This window comes from Palaemon carinicauda, chromosome 21 (assembly GCF_036898095.1).
Source record: "Palaemon carinicauda isolate YSFRI2023 chromosome 21, ASM3689809v2, whole genome shotgun sequence".
Taxonomy (NCBI): domain Eukaryota; kingdom Metazoa; phylum Arthropoda; class Malacostraca; order Decapoda; family Palaemonidae; genus Palaemon; species Palaemon carinicauda.
The window spans coordinates 107,390,774-107,410,773 of NC_090745.1; the positions used below are offsets into that span (position 1 = coordinate 107,390,774).

Consider the following 20,000-nt stretch of genomic DNA (forward strand, 5'->3'; position numbering starts at 1 on the left):
AAAGCTTTGCTGGTTTTAATTGTTATCAATATTTTTTTTCGTTTAACATGAAGTTTAAGTTATTTGAGTATATACAAGTGTTCGAGACAGAAGTTATGTTCATGTGTTATCCGAGTATATACAAATGTTTGAGACTGAGATTATGAATATGTGATTTTTTATGTACCTTGCAGGCGTATCTGTGTCTACCAAGGTGAATTGATCCTACTTGTTATATCAACACTGATTTGTGCATACTGTTTGACTTCATGCGTTATTTATTCTTGTATTTAGATGTCATAAGAGTCTGTGTATGCTTTATAAGTCTCAGCGAAATTCATAACTATAGATTTCCTTGTGATTGCAGCAAAAGAAACACGTAAATTTATCATGAGCCTCTAGAAATTGTTCATAGTATGTGGACTACATATAAAATGGTAACACAGGAAATAAATCTGTTCAGTGGTCACTTTCCTCTTGGTAAGGGGAGAAGAGACTCTTTAGCTATGGTAAGCAGCTCTTCTAGGAGAAGGACACTCCAAAATCAAACCATTGTTCTCTAGTCTTGGGTAATGCCATTGCCTCTATACCATGGTCTTCCACTGCTTGAGGGTCCACTCGGGCACACTACTCTTTTCTTTTCCTCTTGTTTTCTTAAATATTTTATATTCTATATAGGAGATATTTATTTTAATGTTGTTACTGTTCTTAAAATATTTTACTTTTCCTCTCTATCTTTCCTTGCTGGACTATTTTCCTGTTGGAGCCCCTGGGCTATATATAGCATCCTGCTTTTCCAACTCGGGTTGTAGCTTTGCCAGTAATAATAATAATAATAATAATAATAATAATAATAATAATAATAATAATAATAATAATAATAATAATAATATCAATTTGCAAGAGAGTATATGATATGAAAACTCATATGTCACTGCCGTCTTGATAATGTTATCACATATTAATCATATTCTCATGTTCATGAATCTTAGCATTCATATCTTCCAGATTGCGTGGCATTCTATTCCCTTCCGAATGCGCCAATTTTATTTGGGCGTCTTTCCTTTTCCAGTTCCGTTTTCTTTGCCCGCAAAGAAAACGAGAATTCCAGACGCAGAGAAGTAGCTATTTCTCTTGACCATAAATTCCCTTTGCCTCACTGAGAAACGGCTTTAGAGCTATGGAGAGAGAGAGAGAGAGAGAGAGAGAGAGAGAGAGAGAGAGAGAGAGAGAGAGAGAGAGAGAGAGAGAGAGAGAGAGGTGAGGTAAAAGAAAATTTAATTTTTAGATGTAGACAGATAGACAGACAGCTAGACAAAGGAGGCAATTGCTATATATTAGGTTGCTCCTTGCTAGATGTCCATGGGGAAATTTTCTTGTATTTTTACGACCCTGATGCTAACGCTCCTGAATGGCAGTAAAGGGTCCCAAGGCTAGCGTGGGGGCCCGTCTGCCCGCGGGTTAAATTCTCAAAAGGTTAAGCATTTGTTGAGAGGTACGTAGCAGGCTCCTGAGGTTATCATTTTTGTTTGCGTAAAAGATGGGGCCTCGATCTTTCCAATTGGTCTAAGTGTTTGGCAGAGTTAGGCGCACTCGCGCGTGCGCGCGCTCGCTGCCACGCGTGTTTCCGGGAAGATGAAGCCGTTCTCTCCAGAGCGCAGTTTTGTGCATGATAGATGTTTGTGCCTTTTCTGCTTGCAGCCTCCCTCGTTGTCACTGCTACTGGGATGATTTGACATCTGAGCTTTGCCTTTGAAATACTGTAATGTATATATGTATATTTTGTTCTTTTTTTATATATTATTTTGTATATTTTTCGCATAATTTTAAGAATCTATTGTACGTGTAATTGCTGTTACTATTGCAGCTGTATCATTCAACTGCCATAAGACTTTCAGCTTTTAATCACCAAAATGAAAAAACTTTTAAAGCCAATGATTGTAATTCTTCGTTAAAACAATATTTTTCAACTTTTGTATTAGAAATAAACAGTAGGCTTCATTTTATGGGAGGTCAACGCCCTGGCTGTAGGTCTAAAGTCTAAACCTTATTAGACTCATCCTCCTGACTTCTGAGTCTTTCCTTTTCTATGCCTAAAGTAGGATAATTCCTTTCGGGTTGCCACTTCCATCGGCCTATACAGTTTCTGTGATGTTCTTACATCAAGAAATACAAAAGAATTAGTTTGTAATTGTACTTTTTTTCTTTATGTAAATTTTTTCTTTGGTTTCTGGAACGCTCAAAGTAGTCCCTTTTTCCATTTTTTTTTCTTGCTTCTCATATCTCATTCTGATATGGTCTTTCACTGAAGTGCTTTCATTTTATGGGATTTTATTGAATTGCGTAAATTCCTTTGAGCAATAATGTTTTTAGGCCTTTACTGTACGCTTATAACGTGAATTCATACGTGTAGTCTTATACGTACTTTTTTTTTCGTGTATGAAGTGTGAACTAATATTTCTGTTTTCATTTACTTGGAATTATATATATATATATATATATATATATATATATATATATATATATATATATATATATATATATATATAAATTTCTACCTCATACTTGGGATCGAACGCTAGCCCCTTCTAATGAAAGGCCAGGTCGAAACCAACCATGCCACGAGAGACCTGATTGGTTTCGACCTGGCCTTTCATTAGAAGGGGCTAGCGTTCGATCCCAAGTATGAGGTAGATATTTATTTCTATTTGAACACGATGTTGTGCTGATATTTATCCATATATACATATATATATATATATATATATATATATATATATATATGTGTGTGTGTGTGTGTTTATATATATAAACCTACATAATATACATATATATAAATATATATATATATATATATATATATATATATATATATATATATATATATATATATAAAATACAATCCTGATCTGTCTTGTCTTTTATATCATAATAATATTTTTCTTTATTTTGTCGGTCCTTTTCTGCACTGTCCTGCTTTCCCTAATTGGGTCTTTGAACTCGAAGCATTCTGCTTTTCTAACTAGGGATAAGGCTTGGCTTCTTATAATATATATACTTAATTATAAATGTGTATATAAAACAGTATATATACAGTACATTTCTATAGTGTATATCTATATATATATATATATATATATATATATATATATATATATATATATATATATATATATATATATATATATATATATATATATATATATATATACGTATGTGCCTTTGTGTATATATATATATATATATATATATATATATATATATATATATATATATAAATTTATATGTATAAATGTATATATATATACTGTTTTCTATACAAATGTATAATTAAGTATATATATTATAAGAAGCCAAGCCTTATCCTTAGTTAGAAAAGCAGAGTGCTTAAAGTTCAAAGACCCAAGTAAAGAAAACAGGACAGTGCAGAAAAGGACTGACAAAATAAAGAAAAGGATTATTATGATATAAAAGACAAGACAGATCAGTATAGTTAACCATGATTGTTAAATAGTTAACAAATAAACTATGGAGTTCGGTTTGAGTCAACCTTCTCAATAAAAAGCATCTTCAGCAAATTAGAACCTTCGAAGTTCCATACGTTGGTCCTTCCAATTGCGTCTGTTTATGGTCTTTTTATGTCAATTTTTATCGGCAAACCGTCTAAGCTCGTCAATCCATCGTCTTCTCTTCCTTACCCTGGTTTTTTTTTTTTTTTTTTTTTTTTTTTTTTTCTCAATCTATAGGGACCCATTCTGGTATTCCTAATGCCCATCTAATATCTGTCTTTCTTATTATATGTCGTGTCCACGTGTGTGTTTTTTTTTTTTTTTTTTTTCCATGTTAGAATATCTTCTACTCTAGTTTGCTCTCGTATCCCTTATTATTCTTTCTAAGGCTTTAGTAAGAATTCAAGTTTCCGATACGTGAATTAATAATGGTAGGATCATCTGATTAAATAATTTCCTTATATGCACATCTGTATATTGTATTTACTGTTATATTTACTCTTCCTTTCATTACTTTGAAATCATGGACACGTTTCAGAGCATTAGTAATTTACAGTAGGTGTTAATCTATACTAGAAAATATTTTTTTAATTAAAAGAATCTGGGTATTTTGTCTTTATAAATTCGTTTTATAATGCATGTTTTTTTTTTCTTATCCAGTTTTAATTTTCCTCCAAAACTTTATCATAACACGAAAGTGATTATCCTGACCATGTAAGTTCATAGCAAAAGTGAATTCGCCGAGTACAGTCGTTAGCATACTTGAAAAAGATAAAATGATTCCTGCTCCCTCACTCGTGATGGCTAATGTTATTCATCAGTTCGTTCTTTCCCGCAAAAGCAATAGATTCTTGTGCTTTTTGGCGGCAAAGGAAATTCATTTCATTAAGGCCTCTTGATGAAACACCGTCTTCAATCAAGAGCGCGTCATTAAGCCGGCATTTTCATGCAACTTCGTCGACAAGTACATGGCAGTCTCTTGCTGCTCGCGGCTTCTAAAACAGCCAGCAAATCCGATGACGAACATTAGGCAGGGCGCGAAATTAAACCACCCGTGAAAAAAAACCCGCCCGCTAATGCCATTTGCATATACAGAGGCCATTGTGACGTCACTCGAGCCATTATGACGTCAGGTGTTTACTGTTCTTGGCAACCCATTGCGCGGCTGCAAACGAGTTTCGGTTTAGTCCTGCTTCCGGGACTTTCTAGAATTTTATTTTTTTAGGGGAGGGGAATTCTTGTGAAGGATTTTGGAACGCTCTATCGTTCATGGAAAATGAAAGACAAAAAAATATAGTAACAAAATTATGTTGATGTAGGTTTCATAAATTTATTTAGAAACAAAATGATATTGATCTAGGTTTCTTATATTTATTTAGCTGGAGATTAGGTTACTCCTAATAGGGAAATTGTGCACTTGAAGATTTTTAAGTATGCTGTATTTGTAATAAACTTTATACGTTTTCACAAAATTTTCTGCAGTTCAATGAAAATGTAGAATAATGTATGATATACGAATACCCTTTTTATATATTCGTTACAATAACGTTTTGAAATTTTCGTCAATTGCTCTAAGTCTCTAATTTATCAGAAGTCTCTTGGTAACGATGAAAAAATAAGACCAATCTTTCGAAACTGATATTGGCAGACTTTTTCGAAAACTAAGGAAAATTCAAGAGGAAAATTCAAGTTAAAACTTTGCAACATCATAAACCGAATATTCAACAGAAAAGAAGTAAACTTAGGGTGAAAGCAAGACTAGATAATTTCCTGTAAACTTGTAAGAGTTTGGGAACAGCAGAGGATTTTCAACACAGGGATTCTTTGCTCCAAAGGAATTGTAATTTTAGTTTCGAGAATATCATCTCATTTGTAAGACTTTGAATACTTATATACTTCATGATTTCATGATAGCTACATATGTGAACGTCCATAAACAAACACAAGGTCACATATGTATCCATACACATTCGTGTGCACACGCTTGTTCATATATACGTTGTGTGTACACAAACATTTTATATATATATATATATATATATATATATAATATATATATATATACATATATATACATATATATGTATATGTATATATATATGCATATATATATGTATGTAGATATATATTTATATGTATATGTGTGTATATATGTATATATATATATATATATATATATATATATATATATATATATATATATATATATATATATATGTGTGTGTGTGTATATATATATATATATATGTGTGTGTGTGTGTGTGTGTGTGTGTGTGAATGTGCACTGTATACATCTTTCTTTGTACACACGAAAAGAATAAATGCTTATTACTTCCCAGGTATATGTCACTATGTAAGAACCCGGAAAAAAAAAAACTTTTGCCACAGACGGTCAGATGATGATAGAAATTTTCATTATTTACGGATAGAGCCTATGGAAAGTCCATCTCCTATCAATATAAGATATTTCATTAAGTTCCCCCTTACTGGCGTATTCACCTATGGAGCTGGGGAATGTGGGAAGCTAGAGAAAGAAATAGACACAGAGAGAGGGTTTCAGATTATTATTGAGTACCACTCTTCGCCCGAATCCCTTGAGGACAATTATAATGAATAATAAATTGGCAGCGGAATATTCGATCTTGCATCTAGCTGGGAGCTCAGTTTTGACCCGTGGTCGCCGCAAGCAAATGTCAATCTCCCATAATAATGGTCAATGTTTCAAAGAGATTGACAGATAGGGCTTCGATACACCGCTCCTCTGGGAGCGTGCACTGATGACCTTAATCCAGAAAAATCCTCAATTTCGTATATTTTTTTTTTCTTTGTGTGGGTGAACACCAACTGACTTATTTACTATATGTTATTTCATTTCTCGTAAATCGATAGTTTGTGACATTATTATCAGAGTTGTATCGAAATGTCATTATTTGTGGCGATTTTCAGTTTATGATAGAAATGCCATGGCGCTTTGCGCCCTTTCTATGAAATTGCTTCAGATACGAGGGAGGAGATTCAGCCACGGATAATGAGTGCAATTCTGTAGATTATTTTGTATTTTTGAAAGATCAAAAAGTATTGTTTTACATGGAGTAGAACAGTCCAGGAGAACGATATGAGAATAATGTTAGCAATTGTATTTTGTCGAATGTTTGTGTTACTACCAAGTCTTAGAACCAGAAATACTCGAAGATTTTAATGGTTAGTTTCCCAGTATTTGTTACGTTCAAGAACCCCGCCATTCCTTCAGACATTTACCTAAGAAGCTGTTATTGCCTAATTGAGTGATTTCTTATGCTGATATAGCTTTGCTAATATTGTTGTGATATTGAACATATTAATTCCATACAGCAAATGAATAGAACATATGCTGCTCGAATAAATCTGTTAATGATAATAATTTCAAAACATTTGTATAAATCTTTTTATTTAATCAGCTTTGGGTTTGTTCAGTTTTTGGGTGGGTTTTTCATGCAATGAATGCTTGACACCGTTATTAGCTCCCGGACCAACGACCATTTGTGAAGCCATATAAAGGAACTTGAAGGCTCTGAGAGAAAACATTATAGGCCTTGATTTAACTGGAATGGATCACCATGTGCCAGGAGCCAACTTTTGATGAAGTTTTGAGTATCTTATCACTGAAAGAAACGTGAATGGAAGAAAGATGAATTTGTGATGATAAGCAACATCAAATAAATTCGAAAAGTAATGTCATAACGAGAACTGAATCTCTTTAGACGCTGTCACTTTGATATGAATTTAATTTAATGAGACTTACATTTGCTTGAACAGTTTTCATTCCGTTCACCCAACCTAGAAAGAGACGTGAATTTATGATGATAAGCAACATCAAATAAATGTGAAAAGTAACGTTATAACGAGAAATAAATTCATTTTGACTCTCACTTTGACAGGGATTTACTTTAATGAGACTTTAATTTGCTTGAACAGTTTTTATTCCGTTCACCCAACCTAGAAAGAAACATGAATTTATGATGATAAGCAACACCAAATAAATGAGAAAAGTAACGTCATAACGAGAAATAAATTTCTTTAGAAGCTGTCACTTTGATACGAATTTACTTTAATGAGACTTACAATTTGCTTGAACATTTATTCCGTTTACCCAACCTAGAAAGAAACGAATTTATGATGAAAAGCAACATCAAATAAATTCGAAAAGTAACTTCATAACGAGAAATAAATTTATTTTGACTCTTACTTTGATAGGAATTTACTTTAATGAGATCTACATTTGCTTGAACATTTTTTTATTCCTTTCATCACACTTATTCAGTGTCATGAATTCAACCAAATGAGATTGCGTATTTCGTGAAGTGAACTTCCCATCCTTTCAGAATTGACAATAGAGTGGGAGTTTCCAACGGAAAAGGTCATCCATTTTCATCTATCATTGATGCCATTTATCTTCAAACCCTGATAGTTCCCGATTTATGTAACATACTTTTTTTATTGCGTGAATGAACTTTATTTTGGTTATTTTGCCAATCGCGTTCTTTGTACTTTAAAAGAAAAAAAATTAAACTAGTTCAACGATTAGTAAAATGAAAGTTTCCGATTGTGCTATAGACTGTTGGATTAATTATTATTATTATTTTTTTTTTATTATTATTATTATCATTGTAATTATTATTATTTTTATCATTATTATTATTATTATTATTATTATTATTATTATTAATAATAATATTATTATTAAAATTATTATTATTATTATTATTATTATTATTATTATTATTATTATTTAAAAAAAAAAAAAAAAACTAGTTCACCGATTAGTAAAATGAAAGTTTCCGATTGTGCTCTAGACGGTTGGATTAATTATTATTATTATTATTAATATTATTATTATTATTATTATTATTGTTGTTATTATTATTATCATTAACTAAGCTACAACCCTAGTTGGAAAAGCAAGATGCTATAAGCCCAAGGGCTCCAACAGGGATAAAATAGCTCAGTGAGGAAAGGAAATAAATAAATAAATAAACTACAAGAGAATTAAAGAACAATTAAAATAACATATTTTAATAAGCGTAACAACAATAAAATAGATCTTTCATAAATAAACTATAAAAAGAGACATGACAGCCTGTTCAACATTAAAAGTAGTAACGGTTTTCCAAACAGCTGTTCCTGTATTATAACCTCATGCTTGCTATTATTATTATTATTATTATTATTATTATTATTATTATTATTATTATTATTATTATTATTATTATTATTATTATTATTTTTTAAACATTAATACTATTATTATTATTATTATTATTATTATTATTATTATTATTATTATTATTATTATTATGCTGTGACCTTTAAGAAAAATCCTCTGGTACACTTGCATCCAAGAATTCCGATGCACGTCACCATAGATAGTCAGCAGTATTGTGTACCGAAATTTTTGAAGCCAACTGTACCAGTTACCGGAAACATGAATTTTTATTACCCGTTTTATTTTTCATTTTATTTTGATTACTTGTTTGCTGAAAGGCTTAAAACCGAAATTTGTAATTATTATTATTGCTATTATTATTATTATTATTATTATTATTATTATTATTATCATTTTTATTATTATTATTATTATTATTATTAGTAGTAGTAGTAGTAGTAGTAGTAGTAGTAGTAGCTCAGCGAGAATCCTAGTTGGAAAAGCAGGGTGTCATGAGCCCATGGCTCCAACAGGGATAAAATAGCCCAGTGAGGAAAGGAAATAAGGAAGTAAGTAAACTACAAGAGAAGTAAAGGAGATTTTTTTTTTTCATCGATTTCCCATTTCGGATTGAGGATTTTCAATGGAAAACACAACCAGATGGTAAGAAAGCATCGAGAATTTAAAAGATAACTGTGGTCCTTAAATTTCAAGTCGAATGATTTTAGCTTATTTAAACTTTTCTATGTTATACGCTTAGATTAAATACTTTCATAAGGAAATCTTCTTCAAGGTGTTTATATATATATATATATATATATATATATATATATATATATATATATATATATATATATATATATATATATGTGGAAAAAAATCAAAGTATGCTAAAAATAGGGAACTCTTAAATTAATTTAACTCCTTATTTGCATTTTTTAAACTTATGGTCCTCATACCTTGTCTGTACTCCGTGGCTGATATTTTCGTAATACTTTTCGTAATACTCAGAAACGATTTAGGTATCCCACGACTTTTTTATTTCTTTTAACCAAGATTTGCAACAAGTAGCCGGCTAACATTTTCGTCAATATCGAAGTCGTGCTTGTGTGTGACTCCGTATCAAGGAACATGCGTGACCTTTAATCTTGGAGAAAAAAAAAAAATTCTTGGTTCAAGGTTTTGTAGTCGGCGTGAAAAGAAACCAGTAAGCGTGTTCATATGCATTGTACTTTGAAAGTGGTAATGAATGTTTCGCTTTTCTTTTATTACTTTAATTTCATGTGGTGTTTGTTTATCTTGTTGTCAACCTTTCTTTTTGCTTGCATTCGTCGGTTAATCTTTCTGGTCAGCTAAATTAACAAAAATCTTTTATAACATTACCATTTTTATGATATATACATTATATATATATATATATATATATATATATATATATATATATATATATATATATATATTTACACACATATATATATACTGTATATGTATGTATGTATATATATATATATATATATATATATATATATATATATATGTGTGTGTGTGTGTATGTGTATCTATATATATAAATAAATATATACATATATATATATATATATATATATATATATATATATATATATATATATATATATATATATATATACATATATATACATACTAAATATTCTTCCAACATTCGCTTTTTTTAGAAGGCTACAGCCTTCCTGCTTATTAGTAAATATTTTGGAATGATATTGCTACTGTACTCCCATTTTCTGGAACTTAGTAGATTCTACCCGTATATAGCTTGAGAGTTTGGTGGGCGGTAAGCCAGGCGTAATTAAAGGACCTAGTAAACAATAGCTGAGCACTGTACCACTCATTCCTTATGGCCATTCTAGTTAGTTGTACTTTCCAAAGGGTGATTGATTGATTGATTTGGAGTTTTCCGACATCGAAGGTCATTGGCGTCGATATCATTTTAGTGAGTGTTCGTGTAAGGATTATGCGACAGTAGAGAGAGAGAGAGAGAGAGAGAGAGAGAGAGAGAGAGAGAGAGAGAGAGAGAGAGAGAGAGAGAGAGAGAGAGAGAGAGAGAGAGAGAACAGAGAAACGGTGTGGCCGAAAACATAATATAAAGGTCATATTTACGGATTTGGAGGTTGTTTTTGGATGTTACGATTTTTCCATGAATTTATAATTGGCGGTGTTAGATATAAAAGCAAATCTATTTTACCGTTGATTACTTGTTTTGAATAAATGTCAGAAATATATGGTAACAGTCATTTCCAGTTGTGTTTGAACTTCGCTCTGGAAAGGACTAAAATTCAGCGACTTCTATTTATAGCTCGGATTCGTTGTTTTCGTGGTGAATCTGCTGGATTCCGCGTAGAAAGTATTCCACAGGTCATGCCTGAATAAGTGAGTCATGCGTGAATTAGTGAGAGATTCGTGAATATTTCTTTGCATCTTAGAAGTATGGGAATGCTACAATGCCTCGACTAATTTGCGCTGTAATGTATTTAATGGTTTGGAAACTTTTGTTCCAGTATCAATACATTTGATTACGGGTTACTCCAGACTGTTGACGTCTGCTGCTAGGGGTAGTCAAGCCTATTTATTATTTACAAGACTGGGACGTTAATATGATTTATTATAAGGCTTGGAGCTTGATATTTGATTTGTTTTACAAGGTTGGGTCATTAAACTTTACTCTCATCCACATTGTTAAAAAAAACCGTAATTTTAATCGGAAACTCTCCTTGAAAACATACTGTTCTGAACTGTATTTCAGTAAAATACAGGCGACCATAATTCTTACCCTACGGGTTGGTGACCGTAATATGACTCCTTTACGTCAATATATCCGTTTTTGAAACGTAAATGCCTGGCAACATTTATTCCAGGATTTTTACTATTATTACGGAAATATTTTAACAGTGCATGCTCTTAAACAAAACCTTTTAATGGCAGACTTGAAGGTATTCATTATAAGCTCTAGTTTTTTTTTTTTTTTTTTTTTTTTTATCTTAAAAGCTTATTTGGGGCGCAGCACAGTCCTATATCCCTATATATCCCAGGTTTGAGGTATGCATAAAATCATGATATGTTTGTTGTAGTCAAATGAAGCTGTCCTTACACCAGCACAGACTCTTCGCAAAATAGTCTTGGTAGTGCCTTAGCCTCTGTACCATGGTCTTCCACTGTCTTGGGTTAAAGTTCTCTTGCTTGAGGGTACACTCGGGCACCATTGTATTTAGTTTTTCTTCTATTATTTTTGAAAGTTTTTATAGTGTTATATATATGAAAGGTCGAATTTAATATTGTTTTTATTCCCAAAATATTTTATTTTAATTGTTAATTACTTTTCTTGTAGATTGTTTATTTCCTTATTTCCTTTTCTCATTGGGCTATTTTTCCTTGTTGGAGCCCTTGGGCTGATAGCATCCTGCTTTCCCAACTAGGGTGGTGCTTAGCTTGTACTAATAATAATAGTATCGATAATAATAATAATAATAATAATAATAATAATAATAATAATAATAATAATAGTAATAGCAACGAATGGTCCTTAAGAGGCACTGCTTGGGATTTTACATAAGGGAAGTTTATAAGAGATAAGGAAAACATAAACAGTAAAAGAATTCTAAAGGTTCACATGAGACTAAAAGGTATAGATGTTTTAGAGGTCTGTTTTTATGTCATATAATATCCAAAACATTTCCAAATTCGAGTATGTGGTATATGCATGTGTGCATATATGACTTTTATTTTTAATTTTCATATAGTATGCATAAGATATGTTAAAAATTTGCTGTAAAAAACGGTAAAAATCCTGGAATAAATGTTTCCAGGCATTTACCATTTCAAAAACGGATATATTGTCGTAAAGGAGTGATATTAAGGTCACCAAACCGTAAAAGATAAAAATAAAGTATGGTAAAATTACGGTCGCCTGTATTTTATTGAGATACGACTGAGAGCAGTATATTTTTACGGAAAATTCTTGATTAAGATTACGGTTTTTTAAGTGTTCAGTATGATATAAGATTTTATACATACAGTATAATGAAGATATTAAAAATGATATAAATCATTGTATGTTAACTGAATTGGGACGGTCGGGGACGATCATCTATTTTACGAAATGTTTTTTACGTATAGAATTCCTGCGTGAATAGTGTGAGGGATCTTTCTTGGTATTATTTTAAGAATGGAATTAGAAAAAATATAGATAAAAATCATCCAAATTAATATAAAAAAAGATGATTTCTTTTCAATGTCGTTATTCGTAATTGATATAAAAAAGGATACTTCTTTTTCAATTTAATGTTATTCGTAATTTAGGTCATATTAAGTCTAAAAACTTGTTTCAATCAAGTTTTTTGTCCTTTAAATTTGTCCTTTGCATTCTTATATTCTATGATTTTAGTTATTTCTAGTTACTAAAATCTCACTAAAGAGCTTGTGTATGTGTTTTCTCTAAATATTTAACTCTTCTTCATCTTAAGCCGTTTCTCTCTTTACTAGATTCCCTTAGTGACAGTTGACCAAAAATAGAGTTGATTATTTTTCTTATTTTTCATTTTTATTCTTCCATTCATTATGAACATTATCCCGCAAGAAACAATTTTATTTTGCCTCATGCAGAAATCACTGAGATGTTCATTATCTTTATTTTTTCTCAGAGCAAAAGCGAAACTAATATATTTTGCTCTATGAATATAAGAATGACAAAGGATGCTGGCCTAATTATTTTCAGAAAACAGCTGTCATCTTAGCGATTTTTCTCTTTCTTTAATGTATTATTTTCTTTTTTATTTCTCGTATAGTTTTTCTTTTCATTTTTAGATTAGAAATATTAAAAGTATTATTGCTTGTAATTCAGTTTTTTATTTGTCTAAAAATACTCGCTTGGAACAATAACTTCCACGCAAGAGACCATTATTATTATTATTATTATTATTATTATTATTATTATTATTATTATTATTATTATTATTATTATTATTACTAGCCAAGCTACAATCTTAGTTTGAAAAGCAAGGTACTATAAGCCCTAGGGCTCCAACAGGGAAAAATGGCCTAGTGAGTAAAGGAAACAAGGAGATGAGTAAACGATATCAGAAGTATTGAAAAATTAAAGTAAAATATTAAAAAAAAAAAAAAAAACAATAACATCAAAACAAACAATTCATATATAACTATAAAAAAAAGACTTATGTCAGCCTGTCCAACATAAAAAAAAAATATTTGCTGCAACTTTGAACTTTGGAAATTCTACTGATTCAACTACTCATTTTTTGAAGTTCTACTGATTCAACTACTGATATTTTGAAATTCTATTGATTCTAATACAGATTTTTTTGAAGTTCTATTGATTCAACTACTGATTTTTTTAAGTTCTACTGATTCAACTACTGATTTTTTGAAGTTCTACGGATTCAACTACTGATATTTTGAAGTTCTATTGATTCAAATACAGATTTTTTGAAGTTCTATTGATTCAACTACTGATTTTTTAATTTCTATTGATTCAACTACAGATTTTTTGAAGTTCTATTGATTCAACTACAGATTTTTTGAAGTTCTATTGATTCAACTACGGATTTTTTTGGAAGTTCTGTTGATTCAAATACAGATTTTTTGAAGTTCTATTGAGTCAACCACAAATTTTTTGAAGTTCTATTGATTTAACAACTGATTTTTTCAAGTTCTATTGATTCAACTACAGGTGTTTTGAAGTTCTATTGATTCAACTACTGATATTTTTTGAAGTTTTATTTATTTAACTACTGATATTTTTTGAAGTTCTATTGATTCAACTACAGATTTTTTGAAGTTCTACTGATTCAACTACAAATCTTTTGAAGTTCTATTGATTAAACGACTGTTTTTTTTTTTTTTTTTTTTTTTTTTTTAAGTTCTATTGATTCAACCACTGATTTTGATTATATTTTCTCCTCTCTTCATCTACACCAGATTGCATGGGTAACGAAGGACTCCCAGACTCTGCTGGCCATCGGCACCACGATGATCATCAGAAACTACCGACTCAAAGTCCACAGCAGCGACAACACCACTTGGTTCCTCTACATAGAGCAAGTGAGACTGAGTGATCGTGGGTATTACATGTGTCAAATCAACACCAAGCCCATGCAGGCTCAGTCAGGCTACCTCAAAGTCGTCGGTAAGTGGCACTTGTAATACTTGGCCTGTTCAGGCTTAATCAGAGTACCCCCCAGATGTAGTAGGTATCATTATGCACTTCTAATCTTTGGCCTGTTCAGACTTAAACAGAATAACCCCAGATGTAGTATGTGTCATTATGCATTTCTAATCTTTGGCCTGTTCAGGCTTAATCAGAATAACCCCAGATGTAGTATGTGTCATTGTGCACTTCTAACCTTAGGCCTGTTCAGGCTTAATCAGAATAACCCCAGATGCAGTATGTGTCATTGTGCACTTCTAACCTTAGGCCTGTTCAGGCTTAATCAGAATAACCCCAGATGCAGTATGTGTCATTGTGCACTTCTAACCTTAGGCCTGTTCAGGCTTAATCAGAATAACCCCAGATGTAGTATGTGTCATTGTGCACTTCTAACCTTAGGCCTGTTCAGGCTTAATCAGAATAACCCCAGATGTAGTGTGTGTCATTATGCACTTCTAACCTTTGGCCTGTTCAGGCTTAATCAGAATAACCCCAGATGCAGTATGTGTCATTGTGCACTTCTAACCTTAGGCCTGTTCAGGCTTAATCAGAATAACCCCAGATGCAGTATGTGTCATTGTGCACTTCTAACCTTAGGCCTGTTCAGGCTTAATCAGAATAACCCCAGATGCAGTATGTGTCATTGTGCACTTCTAACCTTAGGCCTGTTCAGGCTTAATCAGAATAACCCCAGATGTAGTATGTGTCATTGTGCACTTCTAACCTTAGGCCTGTTCAGGCTTAATCAGAATAACCCCAGATGCAGTATGTGTCATTGTGCACTTCTAACCTTAGGCCTGTTCAGGCTTAATCAGAATAACCCCAGATGCAGTATGTGTCATTGTGCACTTCTAACCTTAGGCCTGTTCAGGCTTAATCAGAATAACCCCAGATGTAGTATGTGTCATTGTGCACTTCTAACCTTAGGCCTGTTCAGGCTTAATCAGAATAACCCCAGATGTAGTGTGTGTCATTATGCACTTCTAACCTTTGGCCTGTTCAGGCTTAATCAGAATAACCCCAGATGCAGTATGTGTCATTGTGCACTTCTAACCTTAGGCCTGTTCAGGCTTAATCAGAATAACCCCAGATGCAGTATGTGTCATTGTGCACTTCTAACCTTAGGCCTGTTCAGGCTTAATCAGAATAACCCCAGATGCAGTATGTGTCATTGTGCACTTCTAACCTTAGGCCTGTTCAGGCTTAATCAGAATAACCCCAGATGTAGTATGTGTCATTGTGCACTTCTAACCTTAGGCCTGTTCAGGCTTAATCAGAATAACCCCAGATGCAGTATGTGTCATTGTGCACTTCTAACCTTAGGCCTGTTCAGGCTTAATCAGAATAACCCCAGATGTAGTGTGTGTCATTGTGCACTTCTAACCTTAGGCCTGTTCAGGCTTAATCAGAATAACCCCAGATGTAGTGTGTGTCATTATGCACTTCTAACCTTTGGCCTGTTCAGGCTTAATCAGAATAACCCCAGATGTAATATGTGTCATTATGCACTTCTAATCTTTGGCCTGTTCAGGCTTAATCAGAATAACCCCAATGTAGTATGTCTCATTATGCACTTCTAATCTTTGGCCTGTTCAGGCTTAATCAGAATAACCCCAATGTAGTTTGTGTCATTATGCACTTCTAATCTTTGGCCTGTTCAGGCTTAATCAGAATAACCCCAGATGTAGTATGTCTCATTATGCACTTCTAATCTTTGGCCTGTTCAGGCTTAATCAGAATAACCCCAATGTAGTTTGTGTCATTATGCACTTCTAATCTTTGGCCTGTTCAGGCTTAATCAGAATAACCCCAGATGTAGTATGTGTCATTGTGCACTTCTAACCTTAGGCCTGTTCAGGCTTAATCAGAATAACCCCAGATGCAGTATGTGTCATTGTGCACTTCTAACCTTAGGCCTGTTCAGGCTTAATCAGAATAACCCCAGATGTAATATGTGTCATTATGCACTTCTAATCTTTGGAATGTTCAGGCTTAATCAGAATAACCCCAGATGTAGTATGCGTCATTATGCACTTCTAATCTTTGGCCTAGAATAACCCCAGATGTAGTATGTCTCATTATGCACTTCTAATCTTTGGCCTGTTCAGGCTTAATCAGAATAACCCCAATGTAGTTTGTGTCATTATGCACTTCTAATCTTTGGCCTGTTCAGGCTTAATCAGAATAACCCCAATGTAGTTTGTGTCATTATGCACTTCTAATCTTTGGCCTGTTCAGGCTTAATCAGAATAACCCCAAATGTAGTATGCGTCATTATGCACTTCTAATCCTTGGCCTGTTCAGGCTTAATCAGAATAACCCCAATGTAGTTTGTGTCATTATGCACTTCTAATCCTTGGCCTGTTCAGTCTTAATCAGAATAACCCCAGATATAGTATGTTTCATTATGCACTTCTAATCTTTGGCCTGTTCAGGCTAAATTAGAATAACCACAGACGTAGTATGTGTCATTATGCATTTCTAATCTTTGGTCTGTTCAGTTTTAATCAGAGTACCCCCAGATGTAGTAGGTATCATTCTACCATTCCTGTATAGGTACAGTCAAGTCGATGATTCGTCTTTACTGTTAAAATTTTATAGTAAAAACGGTAAAAAATCCAGGAATCAATGTGGCCAGGCATTTACCGTTTTAAAAACGGATATGTTGACCTATAGGAGTGATATTACGGTCACCAACCCGTAAAAGATAACACCAAAGTAGGGTAAAAATTACGGTCGCCTGTACTTTACTGGATTACTACCGAGAACAGTATTTTTTTTTTTTTTTTTTTTTTTTACAGAGAATTTCCGATTAAAATTACAAGTTTTTTTCAGTGTTGTTAAATACTTTTGCAAGGTTCTTTCTTCCTTCAGATGAATTTCTACTTCTTTTTAATTTCCATATATTCCATTTGGTTTCTATCTTCCTTGCTCACCAGCTTCATTTATATCTCGTTCCATATTCTCTAACCCCCCTTCGATCGCTGAAAACATATCTTACATACGTTAGTGAAGAAATTTCCATAATTTTCATTCCTGTTATAATCTAGAAATTTTTTTAGCCATTCAAGCCTCAGCCGGGGGTTTACAGCAGTTCATCGATATGCACAAGAAACTCTTAGAATTAGTATTATTAAAATTAACATTACTAAAATTATTATTATCAATATTATTAAGATTATCACCTTGTGGTTGCGATACTAATACAATGACGGGAGTTTACACAAACACATACCTTCTCCCAATATTGTTGGTCGAGATAAAAAAAAGTTAAATATTCAATTACGTTTCTGCTTAACCGATGATTGCTTTCACATTTATACAGTTATCGTGGCTGCAAGATCTTTCTTTACTTGATATACACACACATACACACACACATATATACTGTGTATGTATATATATATATATATATATATATATATATATATATATATATATATATATATGTATGTATGTATATATACACATATGTATGTATGTATGCATGTGTGTGAATTTATGAACGTATGTTTATATATATATATATATATATATATATATATATATATATATATATATATATATATATATATGTGTGTGTGTGTGTGTGTTTGTGTATGTGTACATGTAAATACACACATATAAACATAAGGAAATAAATTCATATATATATATATATATATATATATATATATATATATATATATATATATATATATATATATATATATATATATATATATATATTTGAATTTAATGGACGCTGCTCCTTAGCTACGAAGATACCAGGGACCCTAACACGGTTTTATTAGTCTCTCGAGATGATGCCAAGTCTATAAAGAAAGACGAATAGGAAGCCAGTTTTCAAATTTGATTACGTAAATTGTTTTCTGGGAATTTCTGTCATTTTGTTACTGTTTTTATCACGATTATTATTTTTTCTGCTGTTATTATTATCGTTATTATTGTCATTATCGTTTTTTTATTATTATTGTTTGCGTTGTTTCCAAATAGTTTCAGTTCTTGTATACATTCAGCCGATAATGTATAGAATTAGGCATCACTGTTATCATAAACTGATGTACGCGATCCTTCAAAAGTGACTGCTAGATACATACATACATATACCAAGGCGTTTCCCCCAATTTCGGGGAGTAGCCGACATCAACAAATGAAACAAAACAAAAAAGGGGGACCTCTACTCTCTACGTTCCTCCAGCCTAACAAGGGACTCAACCGAGTTCAGCTGGTACTGCTAGGGTGCCACAGCCCAACCTCCCACATTTTCCACCCCAGATGAAGCTTCATAATGCTGAATCCCCTACTGCTGCTACCTCCGCGGTCATCTAAGGCACCGGAGGAAGCAGCAGGGCCTACTGGAACTGCGTCACAATCACCGCCATTCATTTCTATTTCTAGCACGCTCTCTTGCCTCTCTCACATCTATCCTCCTATCACCCAGAGCTTTCTTCACACCATCCATCCACCCAAACCTTGGCCTTCCTCTTGTACTTCTCCTATCAACTCTTGCATTCATCACCTTCTTTAGCAGACAGCCATTTTCCATTCTCTCAATATATTTAGATATATTGAGATAAAAATGCAAACACACGCACCCCTTCTCAACACGGTATGACTATTTCGCCTCCCCTACCTGAGGGACAGGAAGAGCTGAGTTTGTCCGGGAAAAAATATACATATATGTGTATATATATATATATATGTATATATATATATATATATATATATATATATATATATATATATATATATATATATATATATATCTATATATATATGTTGGGTGTGTATGTATCTATGTATATATGGATATCTATTTATGTATATAATATTTTATATATATATATAAATATATATATATATGTGTGTGTGTGTGTGTATTTATATACTGTATATGCATCTATGTATTTATATATATAAAAATGTGTTTTTATCTATATATATATATATATAGATATATATATATATAGATATATATATAATATATATATATATATATATATATGTAAATGTGTTTGTGTATATATATATATATATATATATAAATGTGTTTTTATCTATATATAGATATATATATATAATATATTAATAAATATATGTATATATATATATGCATCTATGTATATATATA

At 32.0% G+C, this 20,000-nt stretch overlaps 1 protein-coding gene across 1 annotated transcript in view; it reads left to right on the forward strand.

Moving 5' to 3' along the window:
* Positions 1-20,000, forward strand: part of LOC137615047 (protein amalgam-like) — a 512,182-nt gene that overhangs the window by 412,302 nt on the left and 79,880 nt on the right. Inside the window, exon 3 of the mRNA XM_068344680.1 lies at positions 14,638-14,845. Coding sequence (XP_068200781.1) covers positions 14,638-14,845 — 208 coding nt within the window. The remainder of the gene's footprint in view (positions 1-14,637; positions 14,846-20,000) is intronic.